Here is a 15,135-nt window from a genome sequence, read left to right as displayed (position 1 = left end):
AGGCCACGCTTTGCGTAGGATATTATCACCCCTCAAGTTGTTTCCCATTCCGTATCTAAGCCTGGAGAAAAAAAAAGTGCTTTTCACGAAAAGGGCAACGAGGCCAGCTGCGATAAGAAGCCAGGGTGTTTACCGCTTTCGAGGGTGTAACTATTCAGTGGCTGATATAACGTTGGTGCGTTTTAACGAGTGAGGTCGTCGTCTTTGCTTTGGTACCTCGTCAAGGATCGAGATAAAAGAAGGTGGATTAGATTCTTACAAGAGTGTGAAAATCGCGACTGCGTCGCACTGACTAGAAATCGCACCGCACAGCGTGAGGTGGAAATTTAATTCTCGGTACCTAAAAGCGAATAGTGATGATTACCGCAACAGCTCGGGCTGCAGATACCGCCGAGGGCGGTAATGGGTTGGCTTTTAATTACCGGCGAGCCTTCGGTTAGCCGTGGAATTTAATGCTGCCAAGGCGGATATCAATCGCCCCTGCTTATTACACCGCTAGTGAGTAGTCGGTCGGACTTATTGGCGGCCAGGAAATTTTTTAAAACTCAAGAGAAGCGAATTGACGAGGGTGAGGGTGGTCCAGGGTACGGGAAATACTTGTATATACCACCACTCGAATCCCTCCACCAGCACTCCGGCTGCCTACCCCATTAATTATTGCCCACTATCGTGGAATCGGGTTTCTCCATTTGCTGGAATAACCGCGGCTACGAATATTGCAAGTGAGATAAACGGTGTTGATCACGGGAGTGTATAATGAAAGCGTCTAGGTGGTAGGGTTGATACGATAAATGATCAGTCATTGGATATTTCGATACTTTATGCCGCGGGATAGAAAGCGATGATAAGGAAGTGGGATGCTGGAAGTTCGCAGAGTTGAGAATCCTCGCGATGAAAACCACGGAGCGAAACGGTCGTCCCGAAAACTAAAGGGCCGTAAATTCAGGCAACGAGAATTGCGAAGCGTTGGACCCCGGAAACCGAAACTCGCAAACTACTGGACTGATGGACTAGCTACCGAAGTTTTCTCTGCTGGGCCTCTTCCAACGTACCCGACTACGTACCGATGTTCTTAGAAAAGAGACTGTAAAGCGTACTCTTGTATTCAAGATACGTTACGAACGTACAGTAGTTAATGCCGGTACACGCCGATTGTCGTTAAGAGATGAAAGAAAAAAAAAGTGCAGTCAGAGATCAACGTGAGATTTTACTTACCTAGGATAGGAAATTTATAATACCGGGGATTAACTGGTGCAAGTAATTTTCAAATGTTCTCAAATATTTTAGTTTCAGTTTGAGGATGCACAAAATATACAGAATCGAATCGAAATATCGTACAACGAAGGTTTAAAAGAGTTCATCGAGTTTTAATTCAGGTAGTTGCAACAATATTCCCGTAGAAAAGAGAAATAAAAAACGTGAAAAAATATAAATTTCAGCTACATTGGCATAATTGTATTTATGACTTTGAAGAGATACCGGTATTGAAGTATTTCTATAATGAAAATATCGCATTGTTCGAATGATTTTAATGTATTAAGGTTTATCTTGGTCAAAAGTAAATTCTCTACAAATAAACAAAGTCATGTTTCCTATTTGACTTCTAAGTTGATCAAATAAACATGATTGGTAAAATCATTGAATGGAATGAACAGTCATCGTATACCTTAATAAAAAATACTCCATCATTACTCAAAACTTGATTTTGTAGTTTTGTTGAGAATTCATTTGCGAACAAGATGCGCCTTATTTTCTCACTGTAGTAATGACTCGATAATCGCATCTCTTCAAAGTCGTCAATAATTGTATCGTTACATCTAAAATTGATGGTGTTTGAAATTTTTTTCCTGCATTCAAATAGCATTATATCAACTAAATTCAACTCGATTAACTTCAGTCGCAATGTCAAACCTTCGTTGCATCGTATTTCTGCCTTCACAAGTTTATGTCTGTACCATACGTTTGACACATTATTACAAGGAGTGACCAAAAGCCTTTGCAATTGTTTCAGAAAAAAGTGTGAACCAATTGAGCACCTGCGTAATTTCTTGATGACGTTTTTGAACGGGTAAGCAGCTGATACATTTTTAATCAGTCGAATACCTTTCACTCGATTCCTTCCACATGCTCGTGTACCTCTACTTCTTACGCGTTTCTTTACAGAAATGAGTCGAACGCCTTGAAAGGCGGGGTGTGTCGGCAGTTCTAAAAGAGGTGGGGGGTACATTTGGCCGGTAAGAAGGGGAAGAAGATCACACAATTTACGGCGATGAAATATTAAGGAAGGAAAACTGTGCGGATCCCATGGGCACCGACACCCTCTAACCTGGAACCTCGCATCCCGACAGCCGCGGTATTCGTTAAAAATTTATCGAGCAGAGCCACCGCGGCCCTTTTTATCTCATTAAATAGTAACGCAGGACATCGGGCGCCACTCAGATCGACCAGACCGAATCGCCGGGACTCCCCCAACACATCACCCTCCGTGGACCATCTTTTCTTTATCCTCCGTGTAAAGCTGGAGGGAGAGGCGAGCTTGGAGGCGCTTCATCAGCCTGAATATTCATAGGAAATTGATGCACATACGTGGGTTAGGGTATAAAAAAAAAGGGCGGGACGATGTAGACCCCGACGGTCGGTAAGTCATTTTTTTCATAATGGACTGTCAACTCTGATCTCTCGTCGGAATTCAATCTGCAGTCAATATCGATTTCAATCGGATAACGGCGTTTCGGTTCTGCAGGTGATTTACTCCGTATCTCGTCAATTTTATCTCGGTATATATGTTTCTCTCTTTTTTTATTTCGATTTTTCTCTTCTTTCTTTTTTTTTTTTTTTATTTTCATTCATTTTTTATCTTCGTATTCATCCCTTCCTTCCGGAGTGTGAACGCGAGGAAGAGCGAGGTGGAGGTGTAATTGAAATTTTTTTTACAACCCCCAGCACCGGGAAAGAGCGAGGGCTTTTTACTTGCGAAAATTTCTTCCTTCCTTCTCGCTACTCTTTTATATGTACAGTATAGACGCGTAGCGGAAGCTTGCTCAGACTTTACCAGACTTGGCGGTTACGTTGTGCGCTTTTCAACGTGAGCCCAGAATTTACAATCTCTGTACGAACCGTAGACTAGCCTGGGTGTAAGAAGAAGCGGGACCTGGTCTTGGCAAAAAAATCTATGGCTATTTAAACACTTTTCCCATAAATTAAACGGGTATAGGGGATGTCTACTTCCGTCTTGTTCACACTAAGCACGCTCAGGACCTTTAGGCAGTCCTTGGCCCTCGTTAGCAGAGCTGAAACGACGAGAGAACCCGGGTTAGCAGATGGGGTAGGCGTAATGTGACAATAAGCACGAGTCGCCGCGGTAATTAAAAAGTTAAACCGTAAAGCAGCGAGTAAAGGTGGCAAAGACAAACTAAAGACGGTGGCGCTGCAGCAAGTTTGCCAAACTGACGCAGCACCGGAGGGGGGTGGAACGGAACGGAATTGGAGCGAGAGGAAGCGGATTTTCGACTACACTCCGAGTGTTGACTGTTACTTGTTCTGATAATTGCCCTGTTTAGTTGTCTTCAATTACAAATGTTCTCAGATATACGCCCACCGTCTGGAAACTTGCCGTGCCCCGATCTTTGCCCGAGAATTACACCGACTGCAACCCCCTTCTCTGTCGAAGTGGAACTTTCCTGAACGCTCTCGGAACTTGGAATACAAATTTGTTCTAAAAAACCGTTTGTCTTTCATCGCGAGAACTGGAGAGGTGAGCAAAACGTGGCTCGAATCAGCTCGCTTCCGTACATTGTCAAAGTTAACAGTTACCATGCAGCTTACAAGATTTGGCACGCTGCAAGGTAGACAAACGAAATACAAAAACCTCTTCGGAATTCTACGAAAGTCGACTGTTTTTTTTTTTTTTTTCTTTTTGCGTGTGTCGAATATAACATCGTCGTGAGAAATATCCGATTCCACATGAATAGCGCAATTAGGATTGGATTTCTTCGGACTCTGAGAACAGATCCAGATCACCGTTTCTATGAGGGTGCAGGGAACACGAACCTCAAAGGGTCTTTCCACCGAGTGATTTCCTATTCATGTTAGGTGCTGACGCGGTTCTATGGACAACGCATTGTCACGATTAGAATTCGGTATTTAGGAGTCGAGGATTTCTCCGACACAACAAACCTTTGGAACATATTCCCAAACTTGACTCGACTTGTGAAAAATCTTGTGTAACCGGATTGTTTGCATAGCCAGTTGAGGTAGCGGTTTGAACAGCATAGGAAAGCGAAGGAAGAAAAAGAAGGAAGGAACCACAAGCCGGAGTAGCCGTTGAATTATTAAAAACAGTTAAGTATATGGTAAGCCCATTTTCATGTAGGGGTTTGTCGAGGAAGAAGCGCGTCTCGTCAAACTAGAATTTTTCGGAGAGCCATCCTAAATTCATCGCCACCGTAAAACCAGCGCTACAAGTTGCGCCTCGATCTTGTCTGGGTTAGGCAAAGCGGTTCCTCCTCCGTCTTCGCCCCTCTTTCACCCCATGGACCAGCAGCTCGAGGTGGATCTTATCCACCCAGACCACGTATATGCGTATACGATGCAGCGATGCCGCGCGAGTGAGGAATGTATATTTAATATCATCATTCCAGAAAGCAACAGGACCACCACCCCACCTCGCCTTTATATTTCACGTCGCTGTGTGAAGGATTGTTTACCGCGACCTCGTACCGATCGCACCCTTAACTTGCGGGATTCGCTGAGCACATTTGCGCATCGATGTGTTCACACCTAAGCGGCGTTCGCTTTTGATTTTTAGTAATGTCAGACCTTGGTCAAAGAACCCGCGTGAACATCCGTTTGTCGAACTGTGGTTAGGTTATCAGGACTCCGAGTGTTCCTTCGATCGATACAAAAGAACCTCGAACTTGGTCTAGGTTAGAATTACAACTTTCAACTTTAGTCAAGGCAGGATAAAGACTTTGAAATCGACTCGGAGCAGGGTGAAGTCTTTCAACGCTGCTAAGATCGGGGTAAAGACTCTAGACTTGACTTTCTCTTGACCGAAGGAACGTTTAAGGGTCTGTAACCTAACTCAAATTCGACAAATGGACATTGTTTCTGGAATATTTAGGGCAAGATAACGACCTTGAACTTGATTTAGAGCAGGGTAAAGACTTGTATCGCTGCTGAGATGAAGAAAAGTACTTTAAACTTGTCGCTATGTTGACGAAGCAACGTTCAAAGTCGGTAACCTAACCCGAATCCAGCGATTGGACATTGGTTGTCCATGCGGAGGCCGTCAAATCATCCACCGTACGAAAACTTGGATCCCTTTGACTCAAAAAATCAAATATCAATCAGCACAGTAAATACTTGTCATCGTATACTTAATCCCCGACAAATGATGTGGAACCGCCCATTGAAATAATACATTTTTACGATCTAACAACCATTTAGCGCACAGTCCGATCTGCTCTAAGGTTTGATGCACGAAGACTCACCTCGAACGAGACTGTACATTAACTTCGCGAGGATTATGGCGCTGCTTTTTGCACCTGGCATCACATCCTTCTTCAGAATTTTTATTTTTACAGTCTCGCGATTCCCGTCAGCCAGCTTCCTCCGATACTTTAACTCAGCCTTGGACGGGCGGCGTTGGGAGTTAGAGTTTCCGCTTAAACATGCATGCGCACATGCAAGTGAGTTGCGAGCGAATGTGCCTGGAAAAGTATACGAGGCAGCTCTGACGCCGGGAAACGTCAGCTTTCACGAAGCTCGCCGGTTAACTTGGACCTGTCCAAGGACCTGTAATCTGTGTACCACACATCCTATACTTTTAGCCGTCAGGTTGCGGTTCGGTATTTTATTAGTACCGACTACGTTACATTCGATATCTATTCGACTTTTCCCCGGTTCATTCACCCTCGTCTTCCGCAGGATGTTACGACAAAAATTCTCGCAATGCTGAAGCAGCGGACGTACCTTGTTCGCTGAAAATTGCAAATCTATTGCTCTGAACAATTCTGTGTAACGTAGGATCGTTCCGTGCCTGAATAGTTTCGTGTTCCCTGATTCCATGCAATTTCGCTTGGTCCAATTTATTCACACGAAAACTCAGGTGTATGCAGAATAATTTGAGATTGAATAATCCTATGATATTTGTACGACACAATTTCTTGTGTAGAACCAAAGTATAAAAGGGAAAACCCTTTCTTCTCTTGCTAGGATAATGTAAAATAAAATAAACATTCACGCAATTTTACGATCATTAAACGGAATATTTTTACGAAGAAACATTAAGCATAGAATGTTTCTCAAACACCACAGATACACGAGTATGGTAAAATGGAGAATGGAAACTGAGCTGAAAAATTGTTTACACACAACTGTCTGATATTTCAACAAACAATTCCATAGTCGTTAGCATATAGAACGTTGTTTCTACCCTCGCAGGAAGGCGATCATAACACGTACAACGTTGCTGCTGAGTCACGGGTGAAAAAGAAGGGGGGAAACTCGAAACAGAACTCGAACAAAGTTACGAAACACCATGATAAGTATGAATAGGATATAAGACACCATCAGCGGTCCGCGTATTCATCCCTATTCAAATAACACGTCGCTAATAACAGCTTCGAGTCAGACCATGGGATCGCTATGCATGTATGCAAAGCGAGAAATTGGATCTCGTTGTGGTTATTTTTTATTATTTTTACTACTTCCTTCTTATATATTTTTTTTTTTTCCACCCTAGTAGCGATTTTGTTACCGTTTCATTTTCTTCATTTTTCTGCAAAAAAGACAGAAGGTCTCTCGTGCACAGACGAATATAAGGATAGCGACTCACACGATTATGTGACTCGAATTTTACGACTCAAGCCCCCCCCCCCCCTCTTCGGACTAAAATCGAAACCCAATTCCCGAGGGTGTTAATCCCTCGTGGAAAGCGCACGCCTGCGACGTAGAAGGACGGCGAAAGCTCTCCTCGTGCGTGTAATTCCATTTTCCGCAATGTTCGTTATTATCGGAATACTTGGAACTAACAACTTTATTATACGATAATCGCCGAGCTGAGAACAATTTTTTCCCTCTTTATACAACTTGAGGTAAATAATACCGCTTTTAGAATTTCTTGTTAATCTTATCGTTATAACATATTTTCCCTTAATCTTCCATTCCATTTTACATTTCTTTGTATCATTCTCTTTATGATACGATACGCGTGAAAAAAATTCGATGCGGTACGAGTAGGCATAGGTGTTGATGCAAAAAGGGGACACATGTTGCGCGCGAAGCTGTCACCCTCATTGAAAAAATGGTATCTAAATAAAGCTCGTAAAATTGGCATCCCCTAGGTACACGGCCGAGCTAGATTTTCCCTAGGGTGCGGGGAATAAAATATAATATACATCCGTGAAGGAAAAAAAGGTACGTATACATCTATACCTACATGTATAACATATTATATATATATATGTGTGTATGTGTGAAGACGGGGAAAAATAAAAATTCTGCGGCTTATTGTCAATGGGTAACCTATACCTTTGTAACATGTGGGTATGGGGGATACCCTGCGGGACCGGGTGGGTGAAATCAAACACAAAGAAACCCGGTACCAAAGCGCACAAAAGCCGGCCGAAGTAACGATTCGAAAATGCAATTACTTATACTCCGCGGTGCAGGGGCAACGAGCCATTCACCGCTAGAGACTTGCCACGAAAAAAAGTAGCCGAGGAGGTTTCGAGCCTTCGGCATCGGATTCTCTGTTGAAAACTTTTTAGATCTGCCGAACGACTGCCGGGGAGCGATTTAGACGAGAAGGAAATATAAATAAAAGTTTACGAAGAAGGGGCGAAGAAGCGGAAGATGGAATCGCCAAAGATAGACGCTCGATTCCGATCTTACAAAAATTAAATTTAATTTTTTTAATATCCAATCTGACTTTTTTTTTTCTTTTTTTGAAATTTTCAGACGAAAAGTATGACTTTTCAAAGATTTTAGGAAAACGGTTTATCGACGTTGATAGGAAACACTGATTTCATTGCGAGGAAAATGAATGTCGCGAGTGGTTGGGGGATGTTTTTTTTTTTTTTTTTTTCCAGTCAAATGCACTGCGAAAGTGAAAAAAAATCTCGATATCCGAGGTCAGGAAAAAAGTGTCATAATTTTTTATGGTAACTGGTTTGACCTCGACTGGTATGTCTTACTTTTCCCCTTTCGCAAATTTTTACTTCTACGTGATTATACTCCGAAGGGCTAGTTGACTGCTGTGAAATAAAACTGTATCAGCGAAAAAACTCCCTCGAGATATTAGAGAATTCTTTCTTCAGATATACCGCCATCTCGAATCGCGCATAAACCCTCCTTTCGTTAAGTTCATAGCGACTAGTATCAGCCAAAAAATATTACATTTCAAAAACCCTGCATTACTCTCAACTGTGTTTCCTCTTCGTCAAAGTTAGCCCTGAAATCTGTACCTGAGCTACAAACAACACGTAATTTTTCAGCAATAATTATCATGCCTCAAGATATATCATATGATGATAATGAAATTTGTAAATTGATTCAACGAAGTAATTATTGCCGAATTTTAACCGTCTCTTCCTTTTTTTCAAATCTTTCCATTTTCATTTTCATCAATATTCAAATTGTCACCAGTCCGGTACGGCTAGCGAAAAATTCGATTGAATTTTTATCCGTACGATTGAGGTGCCGACCACGTTCCTGTACCGCACAGACGCTCGCAAATCGGAGGTGAAAAAATTCCCCCGTAGGCACCGTAAAAAAGAACTTGATATGCGGCATACGCGGATGCGTGTACGTTCGTGCACGTCTCCATATCCCACCACCATGTCCACCGACTACACGAACGCGCCATAAACGCGTGTGAATAATATAACGAGTTCGACCCGGGGATTGGCCACGTGTTTCGAAACATTTCTGAATCCAACCCCCGGCGCGAAAGTTGACAATGGATCGCTTAGCGCCGTCAGAAAGTGTCAGCTGTCCCTGCGGCGGCAACCATGACCAAGGGGTGGGTTATGATTGACATTTTTATGGGGATGGACCACTCCAGATTTCGGGTCGATAGACTTTTGTCAAGGACTTGAAGAAGGGGGAAAATCACGGCGGGAGGTAAAGGGGAAAATTGCAATTATTAGCACTGGGATTGTTTTGCAGAAAAATCGTGAACTCATTTTCATTAGACCAGACTTTTCTACCAAGTGTGAAAAATTGACTGTTTTTCGGTGCGACAATAAGGAGATGAAAATAGTGAAAGTAACTCACCTCGCAGTTTGAGTGACTGATGTTGCTCAGGTTTAATCTGAAGACCTTGTCCCTGAAACATGAGACAAAAGGAAAATAATTATACATGGATATTGTCGAAATGTGAAATTTTTTTTTTCAAACGAACAATCGTGGGAAGTGAGTCACAACGAATTTTTATACGGTTATTTTCACTTTTTCTACGGCTAAAAGTAAGTTTGTTATTATTCTAATCGATTTTTTAGATCTTATTTCCGATCTAGCTGCTGTTTTTCAACCGATGTTTGCGGTGAAAATAAAATACGAGGTAGAGTAGCTCGCAAGCTTGAGTTTTCCCCGAAGACGTAGATATTTATTACATAAGTGGTTAAATTTGACTCCGGTCGACGAGGGATATTTCTGGGTGGGGTATAAAACGACTTGATTAATGATCGAGGGCATTGATTTTTTCCCCATGTCTTACACGGAATAACAAAGTCAATTTATGATTAATGGACGCGGTTCTATTACCATTCGGAGTAAACACCCATTTATACGTTGCGAGTTTTCGATCTCCTCAAAGCTTTTTCCTCCGATTACTGCGGCTTAACGAGTTGATCGGCTCGCGAATTATTCGCGTTTCACGCAAACAGCGAACGCTTTGAATCTTGACGAGCTTGAAAAAATTCTTATTCCTTTTTTTTTCGAGACAGAGGAATTCTCAAAGAAATAATCCAATATCGCCGTGTGTATAGAAAGAAAGCGGGACTAACGACATTTTTAGAAGCAATAATTCGAGACCATACTTATGTACATGATCCTTTCAATCAAAAGATATCGCAGATCAAAGAACCCTCCTTGCAAGGAAACGTCGGTCCGCGATCACAGAGGATTTTCACCTTCACCTTGCGACAATCGAACCCTTTGAAGCTTGAGCTTGCTTTCTTTTTTTTATGTCTCTTATGACTGATAAAGAACCCGTGGGGCAAGATTGCTTCGCGGAAACATGGCAACGAAACAAGGACTTGCAGTCAAAGCCAAAGACAAAGGTCACCGCATCGTTTTGCTTCCAATTAGCACCAAAGATTAAAGGACACGGTGCACTTTTGGCACGTGGCGTGTTTTCGGCTCTTTTAAAATTGACAAATCACAACGGTGATGAAAATGAAAAGAATGTCGTGGTGGTTTTTTTTTTTTTTTTTTATTATTTTATCATTCATTTTATCGAAAAATTTGTTTTCAATTAGACGAAACTCGCACAATTTGATTTCCAAAATTGATATTCGCATTTTTCGTAAATTGAAAATGTTTTTTTTTTTTTGATTTTATACAGTTGTTCAGTTTCAAATTTATTATGAGCTTTCATTTGTTTTACTAAGGAAATGTTGAAATTTATTATTAAGGAATTGTTTTTTATCATCCCTTGCTTTGCGTTCCTTTGGTACAAAATTGTTCAATTCAATTTAATTAGAATAGAGAAATTTATTGGGGTGAAGAATAACCTCATTCAATTATTGATTTTTAGTATTTAAATAGTCCTAGATTTAAACTGATCGTGAGTCAAATTTTCAACGCTATCCTCACGTAACAACAAAATACAATAATACAAAATTCGATACGCTACGTGACACAATTGTTTTACGAAGGGCAATTGATTGGGTGTTGATTGAAGTTAAAAAAAACACTTGGATACATGAAGTTCGTACGCCCACGTATCGTACGTCCCTGTTCATCCGGAAACTGCATTCAAAACTTACAAATGCACGTCATTTTAGAGTCCGAGGTCGAGACGTACGTTGATTACGCGATGGATAGGATATCGATAGTTGAAAACATGTTGTTCGACATCGAGACGGAAGGATTCCGAGGATAATGACCGAGCACGTTACGAAATTACTTATTTCGATATCCTCGATAATTTCAGCAATGTTGCATGACGCAACCTAACGAGAAATTACTTTGAAACTGTTGTTTGCACGGCGTCCCAATCGGAAGCGAAGCGTAGACGCGTGACGAACGGATGTATAAACCTGATTGAAACGTACCCGAATGGGCGTATCATCGACTACGTCTTTTGTAATTTCCGGTCTCCTTGTGTAATTACAAATTATGTAAACAGTAGTGTAATGGAAAATTACGATGAATTAATTCGACCGTTACGTATTTATTGACACGATGTGTTGATTTTTACGTTCGACAAACGCGCTTTTGAAACCTCGAAAATCTGGCGTGAGATTCGAAAATCTCTCCCAAACTAATTACAAGCAAACTGAAAATATTGAGTGTTACGTAGTCTTGACATGTTTTAAAGTTGTTTTACTTAAGCTATGAGATAACTTTAAGTTTTCATCGGGTTTTCTTGCGAAACTTTTCATGAGAAAAGTAAAAGGAAAAAATATAATTTAAAATAGCTAATCGCTTCATCGTACAGAGATCGATTCACTTGAGAAAGAAGTAGCTCAAATTCAAATTGGCAGGCATGTTTCTGAAGCTCGTTTACTTCGAATTCATTCAGCTCTTTTTTTACGAATTCAATTAAATTTCGATTACTTAATTTAAGTTAGATCAATTCGTTTGTTTAAAGTATCATTGCACATTATTCTCATGTCTTGAATATTTCGCAACATTTCAAGAAACTTATTGAAAACTCAAGCTTCAATTCAAATAATTTCTATATCAATTCGACCTAATTCAAGATAATTCCTATTTATTTATGTTAATCCTATTAGCGGTTTAATTTATGATGATTCCCGATTATTTTAATCAATTCATGAAACATTGTTATGGTAATTCCCCAAGATTTATTTTCTCCTCGTACCTACTCAAAAATGTTGATTAGGGCGTAAATTCACGGAAAGTTCCACGGGTTTCGTAAATCTCCGTAGTGTACGGTTTACGTTCAAATCGCCGTTCGACGTATCTTTGAAAAATCGTATAAACATAAGAATTTCAAACTCATGAAAATTCGAAAACAACTTGTCACGATATTGTACACTCGAAGAAAAGTTTATTCAAATTCAATAAAATTTTCCAAAATATATTCTAATTAAATTCACCAAAATATCCATCCGAATGAACTGAAATTATTTTTTAAAATCAAAATCAAAACTTTTTCAAATACACAGAAATTTTTTTCTTCAATCAATCGAAGGTTAGGTTATGTTTGAAAATATTTTATCACTAGGAACAATTTTTCTTCCATTGTGAGACAAAATTTTTCCTTTCGACCATTACTGTGATTTTGACCACTGAAGTGGCAAAGGTAGAAAAAGATGAACGAAAATCTGAAAGCAGGATGAATCGGGGATCTGGCAAGCCATAGTTGAAACAATTTTGATCTTCTCCTCGGCTCTGACGTCCGCTTAATCTATCAGTGATCATCTCCCCAAGAGCATGGGGATTCTGACGCAGAATCGGGGAGGCTGGGGGTATCATTCATCGCCTCTGTCTAGAGGCGCGTGGTTCCGACGGTCCTGCAGAACGACGTCGACGCTCGGCGTCGCTCAGCGTCGCTCAGCGTCGCGTCGGCCGGTGCCATTCAATAGGCCGACCACCCCCTGCGGCCTCCATTATCAACCTTGTAGCATTTTGTTGGCATTTACCAAATTAAGGGGTCGGGGCTTTCTGTACAAAGAAACAAACCGACGGAGGGAGGAAAGGATCAAGGCATATAATACTCTTCGACGGTATATAATAGTAATGACGTCGACGGTCGGCGAAGTGGGCGGAAGAAAAGACGGAAGAAAGCTGAGGGGACGAAGAAGCCACCCTTGTAAAGTACAATCTGTACCAGGCAACGATGCACCAACGCCGTGCAACCTTTGTCTTCTTTCGCGATCGTCGCTTCCATGCGACAAAGGCATCGCCGAGAAATGAATAATAATAATAATAATAATAATAATAATAATAATAATATACGATACTTGTGCTGTCAAAAAATTTAACCACCCACGTATAATGTCCCAGCAGGTCGACTTCTTATTTTTTACATTTCTGTTAGTAAATGTGACAAAAATTGTTGTAATTTTAACATTTAAATTGTCACATCGACATTCAATTTGTACTTTGAACTTTTTTTTTCACTTGGTAATACATTAAGAGATGGTTAAATCGACCCGAAAATTTTAATGGATTTGCTGGAACATTTTTTTTCTAACCGTTTAGGCGCAGAGGTGATAGATTAGATATTGCGCCGGTATAATTCGTCATAATTTTTTTAGACTTTAAATAATATGCGCCAATATTGGATTAGATTCTCTATGTATTTTTTTGTCATTCGATTCATGTACAAATTTATGTCTCCGAGCAGGAATCCACGAGCTGCAGTTCGCCCGTGTAATGAGCTTTCGAAGAGGCGTCCCAACGATTTTGACAAGCTTTCTAATAACATCCAGCTGAATTTCGACGGAACCGAAAATGTCATAAAGACAGCCACGGATACATAAAAAAAAACTGCCCTAATCAGAAACCAACTTATCGTTAGTGACGTGACACCGAAATAGAAACGCTAATCAAAACAGCAGAAACATATGTAAATAAGAAAACCGTTACGCGGCCACGCAATAAGAACTTTGGTGAATAACCGAGGAACCTACGAGACTCGCAAACATCAAGAGAAACTCAAGCAATTCTCCAATTTCCAAATCGCCACGACCATTCGGCATCCTACAAATAACTTCCTCTCAAAGAGTCGGCCCGGCTGTTTCTGATAACGTGCAAGTTGCACCTCGCAAACAAGTTAGAAAAATTGAAAACCAGTCACAAACGCGATGCAAGACGAATATAAAACAAAGCGGCTACGACCCGTTCGCCAAAATAGAAGTCGAACTCAAAGAACGTCAAACGGTAAACAAAGTACAAGAATTAAGGATTTCACTCAATTAACTAAGGGCTGTGCTCAGAAAACTAAAACACCTAGCGCAAGGACCCGGGGTGCAAACAAATTTCACAAAAACGATGTAAAAAATTTAGACTGTAATCACGCCGGGAAAGGCAATACCATCTGATGAAGACAAAGGTGACAATATCAGCGAGTGCTTTTCGGTAGAAGGAGATAATGGTGGTCGAGTGAACCCGAATCCCAATCCCAACGGCATCATTAAACTACGCCCATGAGTATTCTTCGGTGAAATCTAGGCGGATTCTACGTAAGACGAGAAAGAGACGAAGTATTAGCATCGGCCGCACCAATTGTAACATTTTCGGCACCATAACGCTGCGAAAAACGCGACGCTGTTCCATACGTGAAATATATTTTAACGGAATGTCCGGAGCAGCGAGAACGACGCGACCAACAACGCCATCTGTCAAAAAGGAAATAAATAAAGTGCTGTATTATGTTAAAAATAAAACGCTTGTAACGTAAATCTACCATCTTTGATTAACCTACAGACATGGGGATGTGTTACATAGGTGTATTCAGGGTGGTTCGAAAAAGCTCGAGCTTCTAATTTTCTTTTTTTTTTTTGCACACGCCTTTCGAATGTTTTGAGGTGTAAAACGAATGCAACGGTCGCAAGGAGGACCTCTACAATCAACTTTTAGAGGTCACTGAACGCGTTTAAGGTCTTTTTTTTGCGATTTTAGCTGTTTTTGCGTTTAAAAAATGATTACTTCTCTAAACAGCACAAATCGAGGTGAATCGAAATTCTTAAATGTCTTCCATATCCCGGCTTACTCGATAGAAATTATAATTGGGCTGAGAAACCGTTGAGTATACAACGGAATAGAAAATTGTGTCGAGTTTTGGCCTGTTTTCGTACTTTACACCATATTTTCAAAAAATTCTCACGACCTGCGTTTTCAACGGATTTGATTTTTTCCAGTCTAGATTTGTTCGATATGTCTGTGCTTATTAAATAACGCAGTTTTATTGGAAAACAATCGTCTCATAAGCTA

The 15,135-nt window shown here is 40.7% G+C and overlaps 1 protein-coding gene across 1 annotated transcript in view; it reads right to left on the bottom strand.

Annotated features, from left to right (window-relative positions):
* LOC124304570 (semaphorin-2A) overlaps positions 1-15,135 on the bottom strand; it is a 284,223-nt gene that overhangs the window by 15,003 nt on the left and 254,085 nt on the right. Inside the window, exon 5 of the mRNA XM_046762967.1 lies at positions 9,280-9,331. Coding sequence (XP_046618923.1) covers positions 9,280-9,331 — 52 coding nt within the window. The remainder of the gene's footprint in view (positions 1-9,279; positions 9,332-15,135) is intronic.

The sequence above is a fragment of the Neodiprion virginianus genome, chromosome 5, assembly GCF_021901495.1.
Source record: "Neodiprion virginianus isolate iyNeoVirg1 chromosome 5, iyNeoVirg1.1, whole genome shotgun sequence".
NCBI classification, from domain to species: domain Eukaryota; kingdom Metazoa; phylum Arthropoda; class Insecta; order Hymenoptera; family Diprionidae; genus Neodiprion; species Neodiprion virginianus.
Note: the sequence above shows the minus strand (reverse complement) of the source record. Positions and strands in the feature narration are given on the sequence as shown.